Raw genomic sequence first — 12,134 nt, forward strand, 5'->3', positions numbered from 1 at the left:
AGATAGGACAAGAAATTTTTCCCAGGTTGCCTAGCTTTTCATTATAAAGAAGTTTATAATTCTCATACAGTCAAATATCCCTGTACTTTTCTTTATGATTTATGCCTTTAGTGTCAAAGTCTTTCTCTACCTAAGATTTTAATATATTCACAAAAATTTTGTCTGTTTTTAGTTTATTTTCCACATTTAAATAAAACATCTGCCCAGAATTTATTTTGTATTACGGTATAAAATGTAGGAATCTACTTTTCTCCCAGGTGACTACTTAGTTTTCCTAGCATCAAAATTGCCCCCCCCCCGCATTGTCCTTGCATTTATGATTTAATGATCCTGATTGCATTTATCACTTTATAACTTACTATCTTATTGACTTATTATATTTATGCACAAGACAGAATGCAAGCATCATGAAGGAATAAAATGTTGTCCATTTTGTTAACTGCTGTATCTTCAATGCCTCAGACAGTACCATGGCACATAGCAGGCACCCTGTGAGTTCAGTTGAATGGATGAACCCATTATTGAAAAAATTTATATCTTGTTCAATGATTTTTAACTTCCATCTCTATTATGTTATGAATCTTTACATACTGGGTCTTTCCAGTATCGATTTTATTTTCTAGCCTTTTAATTTCAGTGCACTTTTCACACATTATGATATAATTTATAGTGAACTAAAACATTCTTTAAAAACATAAGTTCCATCCTCTTCCTCTTCCCCTTTTATATTTTTGTTGTCTCGAATTACCCACTTTTGTTTAGTGAGTTTGTTACCAAACTAAGATAGCTATAGTTATTCTGTTTGTTTTTTTTTTCTTCCTTTAACCTTTATACTATAATAAAATGTTTAAAAACCTGTTTTGGTAGAGTGGCCATTTTCTGATTCTATTTATCACTTTGAGCAAAGTTTTGCATATCTTTGTCATTTTGTTTCTGGTAGAAGAACTCCTTTCAACATCTCTTATGAGGCAGATCTAGTGTTGATAAACTCTAGCTTTTTTTTGTCTAGGAAAAGATTTCTCCTTCATATCTGAGTGATAACTTTGCTATATAGAGTATTCCTGGGTGACAGTTTTTCTTTCAGTATTTTGAGAATGTCATTCCACTCCCTCTTGGCCTGTAGGGTTTCTGCTGAGAAATCTGCTGATAACCTAATAGTGGGGGTTCCCTGGTAGGTTACCATCCTTTTTTCCCTGGCTGATTTTAAAATTCTTTGTCATTCACTTTTAACAATTTTAATATTATGTGTCTTAGAGAAGGCCTTTTTGCATTGTGGTAATTAGGTGTTCTTTTAGCTTCATGGACTTGTATAAGTTTGAGAAGTTCTCAGCTATTGTTGCTTTAAGTAAACTCTCTGCTCCCTTTTCTGTCTCCTCTCCTTCTGGGATATGCACTATCCTAATGCTGCCCTTCCTAAAAGAGTCAGCTAACTCTCTTAGAATTTCTTCATTTTAAAAATCGTATTTCTCTTTCCTCTTCTACTTGTATCATTTCTACGAGGGTGAATCAAAAATTATATGCACCCTGGCTGTCGAATTTATTTTAACTCTTAGAAAAGAAAAATACATCACTTTTTGACATAATCTCCTTGCTTTTCAAGCTGCTTTCAGGGGACCAAACAGGTAAAAACCCAGTGGAGCAAGATCAGGACTAGAGGGGGGATGCTTTAACACCTCAAAATGAAGTGTTTGCAGAGTGTCGACAGTGCGGGCAGAAGTATGTGGATGTGCATTGTCATGAAAGATCACAACACCCTTGGATAGCAGTCTGCTGCGTTTAAGCTGAAGTTTAGGCTTCAGCTCTGCAATAAGCATCTCACTGTAATGAGCACTGTTGATTGTTGAACCTTTTTCCTGATAATGTTCCAATACTGGCCCTTGAGAATCCCAGAAAAATCACAGAAAATCCCAGAAAAAAATTTTCCAGCTGATGGTTGACTTTTGAACTTTTTCTTGGTTGGCAATTGAGAATGTTTTCATTCCATACTCTGCCGTTTACCCTCAGTTTCCTGGTGATGAATCCATGTCTCATCACCAGTAATGATTCTCTTTAAGAATCTTTCGACTTCCTTAGAGTATCGGTCCAAATTTTGTTTGCAGATATCCAAATGCTTCTGTTTATGCTCTTCTGTGAGTTGTTTTGGTACTCATCTCACACAAACTTTTCTAAACCTGAGTCTGTCATGGATTACTTCATTTTGAGGTGTTAAGGCATCCTCCCTATAGTCCTGATCTTGCTCCATCAGACTTTCACCTGTTTGGTCCCCTGAAAGCAACCCTATGAAGACGAAGATTCACTTCTGATGAAGAAGTGAAGACAGTGGCTCACAGCTCAGCCTAAAACATTTTTTAATGAGGGAATACGAAAGTTTGTTGACAGATGGACAAAGTGTACAAGGAGATTGTGTCAAAAAATGATGTATTTATTTTTTCTAAAAGTTAACTAAAATTCTACAGCCAGAGTGCAGATAATTTTTGATTCACCCTCATAGGTTGCTATCTTCCAGTTTATTAATTCTCTCTTCCATATTGTCTGCTCTATTTCCAGTGCTTCTAATGTGTTCTTCATCTCATTTGTTGAGTTCTTCAGCTACAGAGTTTGGTTCCTTCTTATTTATTTTTTTAATTATTTTTTATTGGAGTATAGTTGATTTATAGTGTTGTGTTAGTTTCTGCTATACAGCAAAGTGAATCAGTCATACATATATATCCTCTCTGTTGATTAGTGTTCCCTGTGCTATACTGTAGATTCTTATCTATTTTATGTATAGTAGTGTGTATATGTCAATCCCAGTCTCCCAGTGGTTCCTTTTTAGAGTTTCAGTCTTTTTGGTAAAATATTCCTTGTTCATTAATTTTTATTCCTGAGCTCATTAAACTGCCCTTCTGAGTTTTGTTGTGTCTCATGGAGTTTGTGGGCTGTGCCACTACAGGTGGGGGAGCAGCAGTGAGGTCACTGTCACCTCGGCAGCTGGAGAGACAGGATCCCAGGCCCCACTGCTGGTCTGTTACCTGGGGCCACAAGTGCTGGTGTGGTCTGGAAGCTGGAGTCATGTGCTCTGCTTCCCCTGCTGCTACTGGGTTCTCTGAAGCTGTGGGCTCAGCTGCTGCAGTCAAAGGGCCAGGATTGCAAGCACTGATTTCACTGTTTCCTCCTTCTGCCTCCTCTAAGTTTCCAATCCCCCCACCTTTAGATGTACAGATGTGTGGAGTTCTCTGGCATCCTGTAGTGTTGGACAGTGGCACCTTTGTTGAGTTGTAGATGTTTAACTGGTTATATATTGAAGGGGAGAGACAAAGGTAGTTTTTCACTCTGCCATGTTTCTGACATTACTGTGAATGTACCATATTTTCTTATCCATTTACCAATTGATGGACGTTTGGATTATTTCCCGTCTTGGCCTGTTATGAGTAATGTGGCTATGAACATTTGTGTACAAGTCTTTGTGTGGACACAACTTTCATTTATCTTTGGTTAATGCCTGGAAATAGGATTGCTGAATCTTATGGTAAAGTGGACATTTAATTGTATAAGAGATAATTTCTAAAATGGCTGTACTATTTCACACGTGTAGGTTGTTTTCCTTCCTTACCTATACTTGGTTTTATCCATGTGTTTTTTTGTTTTGTTTATTAAGATGTAATATATGAATGGAGGTATCTCATTGAGACTTGAAATTGTATTTTCATAATGACCAATGATATTGAGCATCTTTTCTTATGGTTATTTGCTATCTATAGATTTTCACTGGTGAAGTGTCTATTAAAATCTTTTGCTTGATTTAAAAAAATTTGCCCCTTGTTGTTGAGTTTTGAGAGTTCTTTATAAATTCTGGATACAAGTTCTTTATCAGGATTTTCTTAATAGAAAATTTAAATTTTGATGAAGTCCATTTTTTTTCTTTTATTATTATGTTTTTGATGTCCTATTTAAGAAATCTTTTCCTAACCCAAAGTCACAATATTTTCTCCTATATTTTCTCCTAAAAGTTTCATGGTTTCAGGTTTTGCATTTAGGCACATTTTGAGTTAATTTTTGTGTATGTTATGTGACACAAGTTGAAGAGCATTCTTTTTGCATATGAATGTCCAAAAATTTCCGCTAAAATTTCTTGTAAGACAATTTTTTCTCCATTGAATTTCTTTTGAATCTTTGTTGAAAATCAGTTGACTATATATGAAAGGCTATTGCTGGACACTAGTCTGTTCTATGTGTCTATTCTATGCCACAGTGTCTTGATTATTTAACTTTATAGTAAGTCTTTAAGTCAGATAGTGGTATTACTTTGCCTTTCCATAGAATCAGATTGCCAATATCTACAAAAAATTGTGCTGTGAGTTTTTTTTTTTTTAATTGAGACTGTGTTGAATCTATGGATTGGTTTAAGGAGAATTGACATTTTAACAATATTGAATCTTGACTATGAACATGGTACATCTCTCTTCTTATCTTTATTTTTTATTTATTTTTTAAAGAGAACTTAATTATTTTTTTGGCTGTATTGGGTCTTCTTTGCTGTGGGGGGCACTTTCTCTAGTTGTGGCGAGCAGTGGCTTCTTTTGTTGTGGAACATGGGCTCTAGGCAAAAGGGCTTCAGTAGTTGCAGCATGTGGGCTAAGTAGTTGTGGCTCTTGGGCTCTAGAACGCAGGGTCAGTAGTTGTGCGTGGGTTTAGTTGCTCCAAGGCATGTGGGATCTTCCTGGACCAGGGATCGAACCTGTGTCCCCTGCGTTGGCAGGCAGATTCTTAACCACTGCGCCACCAGGGAAGTCCCTCTTCTTATCTTTAAATCTTCATTTTCTTTCACCAAGTTTTGTAACTTTCAGCATATGGATCTTGCACATATTTTGTTACTTTATAACAAAGTATTTCATGAGTTTTGGTGCTAATGTAAATGGTTTGGTTGCTTATATTTCTGCTTTTCAATTGTTCACTGCTAGTATACAGAAATGCAATTAATTTTGTATATTGACCTCTTATACAGTAACTTTGTTAAACTCACTTTAGTTCTATTAGCTTTTCTTTGTAAATTCCTTGGGATTTTCTAGGTAGGCAAGCATTTCATCTACAAATAGAGTTTTATTTCTTCCTTTTCAATCTATAGACCTTTTACTTTTCTTGCTTTTTTGCATTGACTAGAACTTCCAGTACAGTTTTGAGTAGAAGTGTGAACTGACATTCTAGATTCCTAATCATTGGAAGAAAATGTTCCGTCTCACCATTAAGATTTAATTTAGCCATAGGTTTTATTGTTTGTTTGTTTTTGGTGAATGCCCCTTTTCAGGTTAAAGAAGTTCCCTTTTCCTAATTCACTGAAAGTTTTTTTTTTTTTTAATCATGAATGGGTGTTAAATTCTGTTAAAATGTTTTTTACCTCGATTGAGATTGTCATATATTTCATTTCCCTTAGTTTATTGACATGGTGAATTACATTAACTTTAGAATGTTGAACCATCCTTGAATTACTGGAACAAACACCACATGGTCATGATTTAAAAAATATATATATATATATTGCTAGATTTGATTTACTAATTTGTTAAGAATTTTTACACCTATATTCATGAGGGATATTGGTTGGTAATTTTCTTGTTATGATACCTGGTTTTGGTATCAGGGTACTGCTAATCTCCTAAAATGAGTTTGAGAGTAGTACCTATTCTTCTATTTTATGGAAGTTTGCTTAGAATTGGTATTATATTTTCCTTAAAAAAAATTAAGTAGAATTCTCCAGTGAAGTCACTTGGGCTTGGATTTTTTGTTGTTGTTGGAAAGTTTAAATTGTGAGTTCAGTTTCTCTACAAGATATATTATCTTTTAAACTATTCAGGTTATCTGTTTTTTCTTAAGAATATTTTAGTATTTGTGTCTTTCAAACATTTCCATTTAATCTAAGTTGTCATTTATGGCACCTGTCACATTTCTGAAGTGATAAAATGCAATTAAATATCTTGTATGTTAGTACTCTCCCACTGCACTGGTTTTATTAAATTGTAGTCAGAAAATGTAGTCTGAATAATTTTATATTTTTGAGTACATTGAAGTTTTTATTGTATAGGATAAATTTCTGTTAAAATTTTATAGAAATTCTAAAAATGTGTTCTCTGCACAATTAGAAACCATATATATGTATATATGTATATATATATATATATATAGTAAGAGAGAGAGTATTTGACCAGAGACACTCAGATCCTATTCTTGCTACCAACACCCTGCTCCAAAGGGAAGTACATCCCTGAGGACCAAGCCAGATAAAGGACACTCCTAGGTACTTTGGAACTGCCTCTCCAAGTCCTAGTAGAGAATCCTAATGAGCTAACTTGGGTTGGACTCAGATCTAAAGCCTGACTCTGCTTTCTTCAACCTGAGTTTAATCTAGGAGTATAGCTTTGTCTGTTGTGGATAGTTTGGGGGGCAGGGGAGCCAGAGCCCTAGAGCGAGAGCAGGAAAACCAGAGTCATCCCAGTGCCTTTAGTGCTTTGAGTATGGCCACATGCCTTCCTTCACCATCTGTGCAGAGAAATAAGTGTCCAATGGGAAAGATAGGATATGCCCCCAATGCAGATCCCTGTTCAACATAGTCTTTTTTTTATATGCAAATTTATTCATTTATTTTATTTATTTATTGGCTGCGTTGGGTCTTCGTTGCTGCACACAGGCTTTCTCTAGTTGCTGCGAGTGGGGGCTACTCTTCATTGTGGTGCACAGGCTCCTCATTGTAGTGGCTTCCCTTGTTGTGGAGCACAGGCCCTAGGTGCGTGGGCTTCAATAGTTGCGGCACATGGGCTCAGTGGTTGTGGTTCATGGGCTCTAGAGCACAGGCTCAATAGTTGTGGCGCACGGGCTTAGGTGCTCCATGGCATGTGGAATCTTCCCAGGGCAGGGCTCAAACCCATGTCCCCTGCATTGGCAGGCGGATTCTTTACCACTGCGCCACCTAGGAAGTCCCAACATAGTCTTAATAGTATCTTATAGGGTCTACCTTCTATCAGTATAAAATGTTTTGGTTATAGTTAATATTTTTGCTTTGAATTCAACTTTGATATTAATATTACAGCTTTTAATGTTTTAAGATTTGACATTTGCATCTGATATCTTGTCCATCTCTTTATTTTCAAACTATCATTTTAATTATTTTTTGTTCTTGTATACAGCAGAGTGCATTTAGTTTTTAAACTTATCTAAAAATATATGTCAGTATTTGATATGAAAGTAATGTGTTATTTCAGGTATGTTAGGCTTTATTTGCTATCATTTTACTTTGTTTTCTGTATTAAACACTTCCTTGGTATATTTTTTTAATAAATTTATTATTTATTTATTCTTGGCTGCACTGGGTCTTTGTTGCTGCGCGCAGGCTTCCTCTAGTTGCCACGAGTGGGGGCTCCTCTTCCTTGCAGTGCGAGGGCTTCTCTTTGTGGTGCCTTCTCTTCTTGCGGAGCACGGGCTCTAGGCATGTGGGTTTCAGTATTTGTGGCAGGAGGGCTTCAGTAGGTGTGGCTCGCAGGCTCTAAAGTGCAGCCTCAGTAGTTGTGGTGCACAGGCTTAGTTGCTCCTCGGCATGTGGGATCTTCCCGGACCAGGTCTTGAACCCGTGTACCCTGCATTCAAAGTTTAGTGCTTTATTCGCATATATTCTACATAGGAAAGTGAAAAAAATGAATCAGAAAGGTGACATTTTTACAGTTATTAGTAAAAAGCATTTTGTTAGGCAGTTTCTGAAGGCTTTAAAAATTATTAAAGCCTTTCTTTGTTAAATGCATATTATATGTGAGGAGAAATCTGATACACTTGAAAGCTCTGAAATTTTATTTTTATTTTTTTTTTGCAGCAGCAAAATTAAGAGAATTGTGTACTTAGTTATATCATCCTTCACTTTCAGGTATGTGAGACTAGAAAAGGAGGTAATTAAGTATGTGTTACATTTAATACCAATATTTCTTTTCTTTAAGAACTTTTGAGATACAGTTAACATACAGTAAACTGCAATACCAATATTTTTTAATGGCAAAGGATGTGGGAGGGGAAAAAAAACCATTTCCACCATCAGTATGTTGCTAAATAACATTTGTGCCCTGTTTAATGCAATCTAATTTATCTTGGAATTTTAATTGAGGCTGAACATTAAGAATTGCAAAGAAATGGCATGTACCTGAGTCTAATAGTAACATATTAACATGTTTTTTCTACCTTTAAAAGTAAGAAATAATGAAACATGCATTTCAAAATTCTATAGTTATAAGGAAAGTGTTTTAGTAAATAACTTATTCGTCTAGAATTACTCCTTATTTCTGGCAGCATTTTACTTAGATCTTTCTTCTCTACATGACAGATTTCATACTATGTTGCAGAGTCACACAATATACTTACTTGCTTTTAAATTGATAATATTTTAATTTGCATTCCAATTGTGAAAAAGTGCTTTGAAGATTAATTTATCTTCATAGACATACAAATAGTATGATCAACTTATAGAGAATGTGTTTAGCATATATAAGAGAAAGGCTTAGGAGGTACTTTAGAGTTCAATCATGTATGTATTTATGGAATTGAATTCCTTCTCACATGCCCAGAACTGTGCTAGAAGAAACCATTAATATGTAATTGCATATTTGTTGATAATCTCACTGATAAGAAGTCTTACTGGTCAAAGTGGTCTTTTAAGGGCTTATGTTAGTCATGCTTTCATTTGGTGTTTTGTTACTAAATTCTTTAAAAATGTCAAGATTAACGAGGTTTAATTTGTTATGAGAAATTGGTAGAAGACCCTTCTAAAATTCTCAGGTTTTAAGATGAGTTTAGAAGTGGAGACATGTAATTTTAATGCAATTTGCTTGTTCTGTCTTGGACCGTTAATCTAATGTGTCGTATTATAAAAGAGCATCATAACATGATGTGGTTTAGTGTGAAATTTATTTCCCTAACGACTGCTTCTACTGGGTGAAAGCAAAGTAGTTTATTTTGAGACTCTAAGAGCAGTTTAATCCAAAATAAAGACATTTTGATCTCAGATCATTGGGCTGAAGTTAGTCTAACTATAAGGGTGAAAACCACTTTATCCTTATTCCATTTATTTATTTGTCTGTTGTAGAATATTTGGAATTTTGCTGATCTTTGTGGACGTGTCCCTCGTCATCACAGACGTAGTTATCGCTGATAGCGCCATGTCTGTTCCTTTGGAATACTATTCGATTTCTTTAGCTATTGCTTTATTTTTTTTCATGGACGTTTTCCTTCGAGTATTTATAGAAGGGTAAGTGTGATTAATTTTTGTGACAACACGTACAGCTATTTTGTGTTGCTATGAGAAGCATCCCCAAGTAATCACCAAGTCAACCTAACCAAATATGCCCGTCTTTATCAAAACAATTCTCCTTGAAATCATGGTCTACAAGAGAAACTACCATCCAAATCCCAATTTCTACTAGGGCTTTAATATTATTGTTGCAACTGGCACTCTAGTCTCCAAACCATGTATTCTAGATGGTTCCTTCAACAGGTAAAGCTTAAAAGGTTTGCAAAATGGGGCCAGGCAGCTAATATATCTACATGCACATTATTAAGAGGAGAATGTGCAGAGAGGTCCAAGAGGGAGGGGATATATGTATACATATAGCCGATGCACTTCATTGTGCAGCAGAAACGAACACAGCATTGTGAAGCAGTTATCCTCCAATTAAAAGAGAGGAATATGTATGGGAAGCATAAATATTGATAGTTTTATTTAATGTAAATAAAAGCTTACAGTATATTAAATACTGGATAACAGATCATGAACAAGCCCCCACCTTGGTTAAAATAAACATTTGTGGGAATTCCCTGGTGGTCCAGTGGTTAGGACTCGGCGCCTCCACGGTAGGGGGCACAGGTTCGATGCCCGGTCGGGGAACTAGGATCCTGCAAGCTGCTCGGCATGGCCAAAAGCTTCTTTTAAAAGTGAAAAGTGTACAAGTAAATAAATAAAAACTTGTGTTAAGGTCCACGGGAGAACTGAGGCACGCTTATCCCGTCAGGGAGCCTTGGTAGTGAGGCAGCAGCTGATTTTCTTGGCTTCTGGCTTCCCGAGAAGCGGGGTGGCGGGAGCCGCAGCCTTGGCGCTGGACTGCTGTGGAGCCAGGGGCTAAATTCCCTGGCCTCGCTTCATCCAGAACATTTTAGAACACACGTGTCTCCTCTCCAGCTGAACCTCTATCCTCATGCCTCTGAGCTAAGGACGGCTGCCCACTCCCAGGGTACTCACAACCTAAAAGGGGCTACCCCAGGCTTGGAAGAAGCTGTCATCGGAGCCCCAGTGCCCGTGGCTTAAGGAGCCAGTGTTGGGGAGGGGGTGCCGGGGCTGGAACCTCAGCTTTGAGCGGCGGAGGCCACACTAGCCCCTTGGGATTCCATGGCGGATGCACAGTCAGGAGATGAGTTTGCAGGCCAAGTTAGTGGGCCCATCTCCCTCTCACAGGCTCCTCTCGTGCCCGCCTCACAGCCACAAATAAATAAATAAAAGCCCTGTTTCTCTAGGGCTGTGACATGTTCAGCTTCCATTGTCCAATAGCACAGCCCACCATCCTCTCTCTCTCTCTCCCGCCTGTGTGAAGGCAATGCTTGCCTCTTGTTCAGTGGTTTGGTTATCTCTCTTACTATACTTAAATTGCCATATTGGGGCTTCCTAGGTGGCGCAGTGGTTGAGAATCCTCCTGCCAATGCAGGGGACACAGGTTCGATCCCTGCCCCAGGAAGATCCCACATGCCGCGGAGCAACTAAGCCCGTGCGCCACAACTATTGAGCCTGCGCTTTAGAGGCCGTGAGCCACAACTGTTGAGCCCATGTGCTGCAGCTACTGAAGCCCATGCGCCTAGAGCTCATGCTCCGCAACAAGAGAAGCCACCGCAATGAGGAACCTGTGCACCACAAAGAAGAGTAGCCTCCACTCACCGCAACTAAAGAGAAAGCCCGTGCACAGCGAAAAAGACCCCAACACAGCCAATAAAATAAATACATTTTTTTAAAAAAAATTGCCATATTGATATTTTTGTCAGGTATAAGTGTAAAATAACGAGTATGAATATTTTTCCCCTTAATCTAGTCTAGTAAATGCACTTTAAATCATTCATTAAAGCAGAATTCTTAAGGGGGCTGAGTCAAATAATTTGTGCTCTTAAAGTATCTGTATCTCTTCTTTGGGGAAGCATAAACTTATCTTTTTTGTTTTTTCTTACAGGGTACGACCGTATTTTTCTGATATATTGAACTCTTTAGATGCTGCCATTATCGGGGTGACTCTATTGGTCAACATCGCTTATATTTTGTATGACGTTAAGGTTCTTAACAGTTTCCCCAAGTAAGGAACATAGGTTTCGCCTCTCTGAAAGTTTTTCTTTTTAAAAAAATGTTTTTTGTGGCTTTTGTTTTGTATCATCTTTTTAACTCCGATTGCGCTAATTCTGTGCTAAATAAGCTGCTTGAAAATGAAATGTTGAGATAAATTTCCACATACCTGGACACTAAAGGACGGTGATTTTAGGGACCAGTGAAGCATGTCCACGCTGAGTCCCTTTAATTGAATGAAGGGGATGGCGCCCCCAGAGAAGTAACTGGGGACTTGCCTCTTGTCCTAACTTGAACTTCTCTATATGTTGAAATTCCCACTGAATTCCCCCTTGCGCTTCAACCACAGATTTCTTACATATGAGATTCCTGGGTTTTTCCTGTAAACAAGAGAGTATTGCTTTGAGTCTCTGCAAACTTTGAGTGGCTCCAATGATGATTCTCTAAAAAGGAACAAAAGGAACAGAAAACCAGGTGACATGGGTAGCAGCACAGAGATAGAATTTGGCAGCATTGTTGAAATGATGAAAGCTGAGGCAAAGTTAGAACTTTTAGGGATCAAGAAACCAAAATGTGTATAAGAGACTGATGACTTTTTCCTTCTTATTCTTCCTCTTTCTACTGTGGCAGTGAGGAAAAGAAGAGCAAAAGTGTTCTGGGATGTAGCTGTTGGGTGGGTCACTAGGCTTATTCCTTAGTCAGATAGCTTGCTGCTTTCTGCACTCTGGCGTCTCAGGACTTTCATTCAGGTCCCAGCAAAACTTGACATGATGTGATAAGCGTTTGGAGCTTTTGAAAATAACAGAAACCA

The 12,134-nt window shown here is 37.6% G+C and overlaps 1 protein-coding gene across 1 annotated transcript in view; it reads left to right on the plus strand.

The window, feature by feature from the left end:
- The first annotated feature begins 7,838 nt into the window (after positions 1-7,838).
- Positions 7,839-12,134, plus strand: part of LOC130835623 (phosphatidylinositol 3,4,5-trisphosphate 3-phosphatase TPTE2-like) — a 48,222-nt gene continuing 43,926 nt past the window's right edge. The window contains exons 1-3 of the mRNA XM_057707235.1: positions 7,839-7,885; positions 9,095-9,256; positions 11,217-11,336. Of these exons, the coding sequence (XP_057563218.1) occupies positions 9,168-9,256; positions 11,217-11,336 (209 nt within the window). The 5' untranslated portion in view covers positions 7,839-7,885; positions 9,095-9,167. The remainder of the gene's footprint in view (positions 7,886-9,094; positions 9,257-11,216; positions 11,337-12,134) is intronic.

Source organism: Hippopotamus amphibius, chromosome 14 (assembly GCF_030028045.1).
Source record: "Hippopotamus amphibius kiboko isolate mHipAmp2 chromosome 14, mHipAmp2.hap2, whole genome shotgun sequence".
In the NCBI taxonomy this organism is placed as follows: Eukaryota; Metazoa; Chordata; class Mammalia; order Artiodactyla; family Hippopotamidae; genus Hippopotamus; species Hippopotamus amphibius.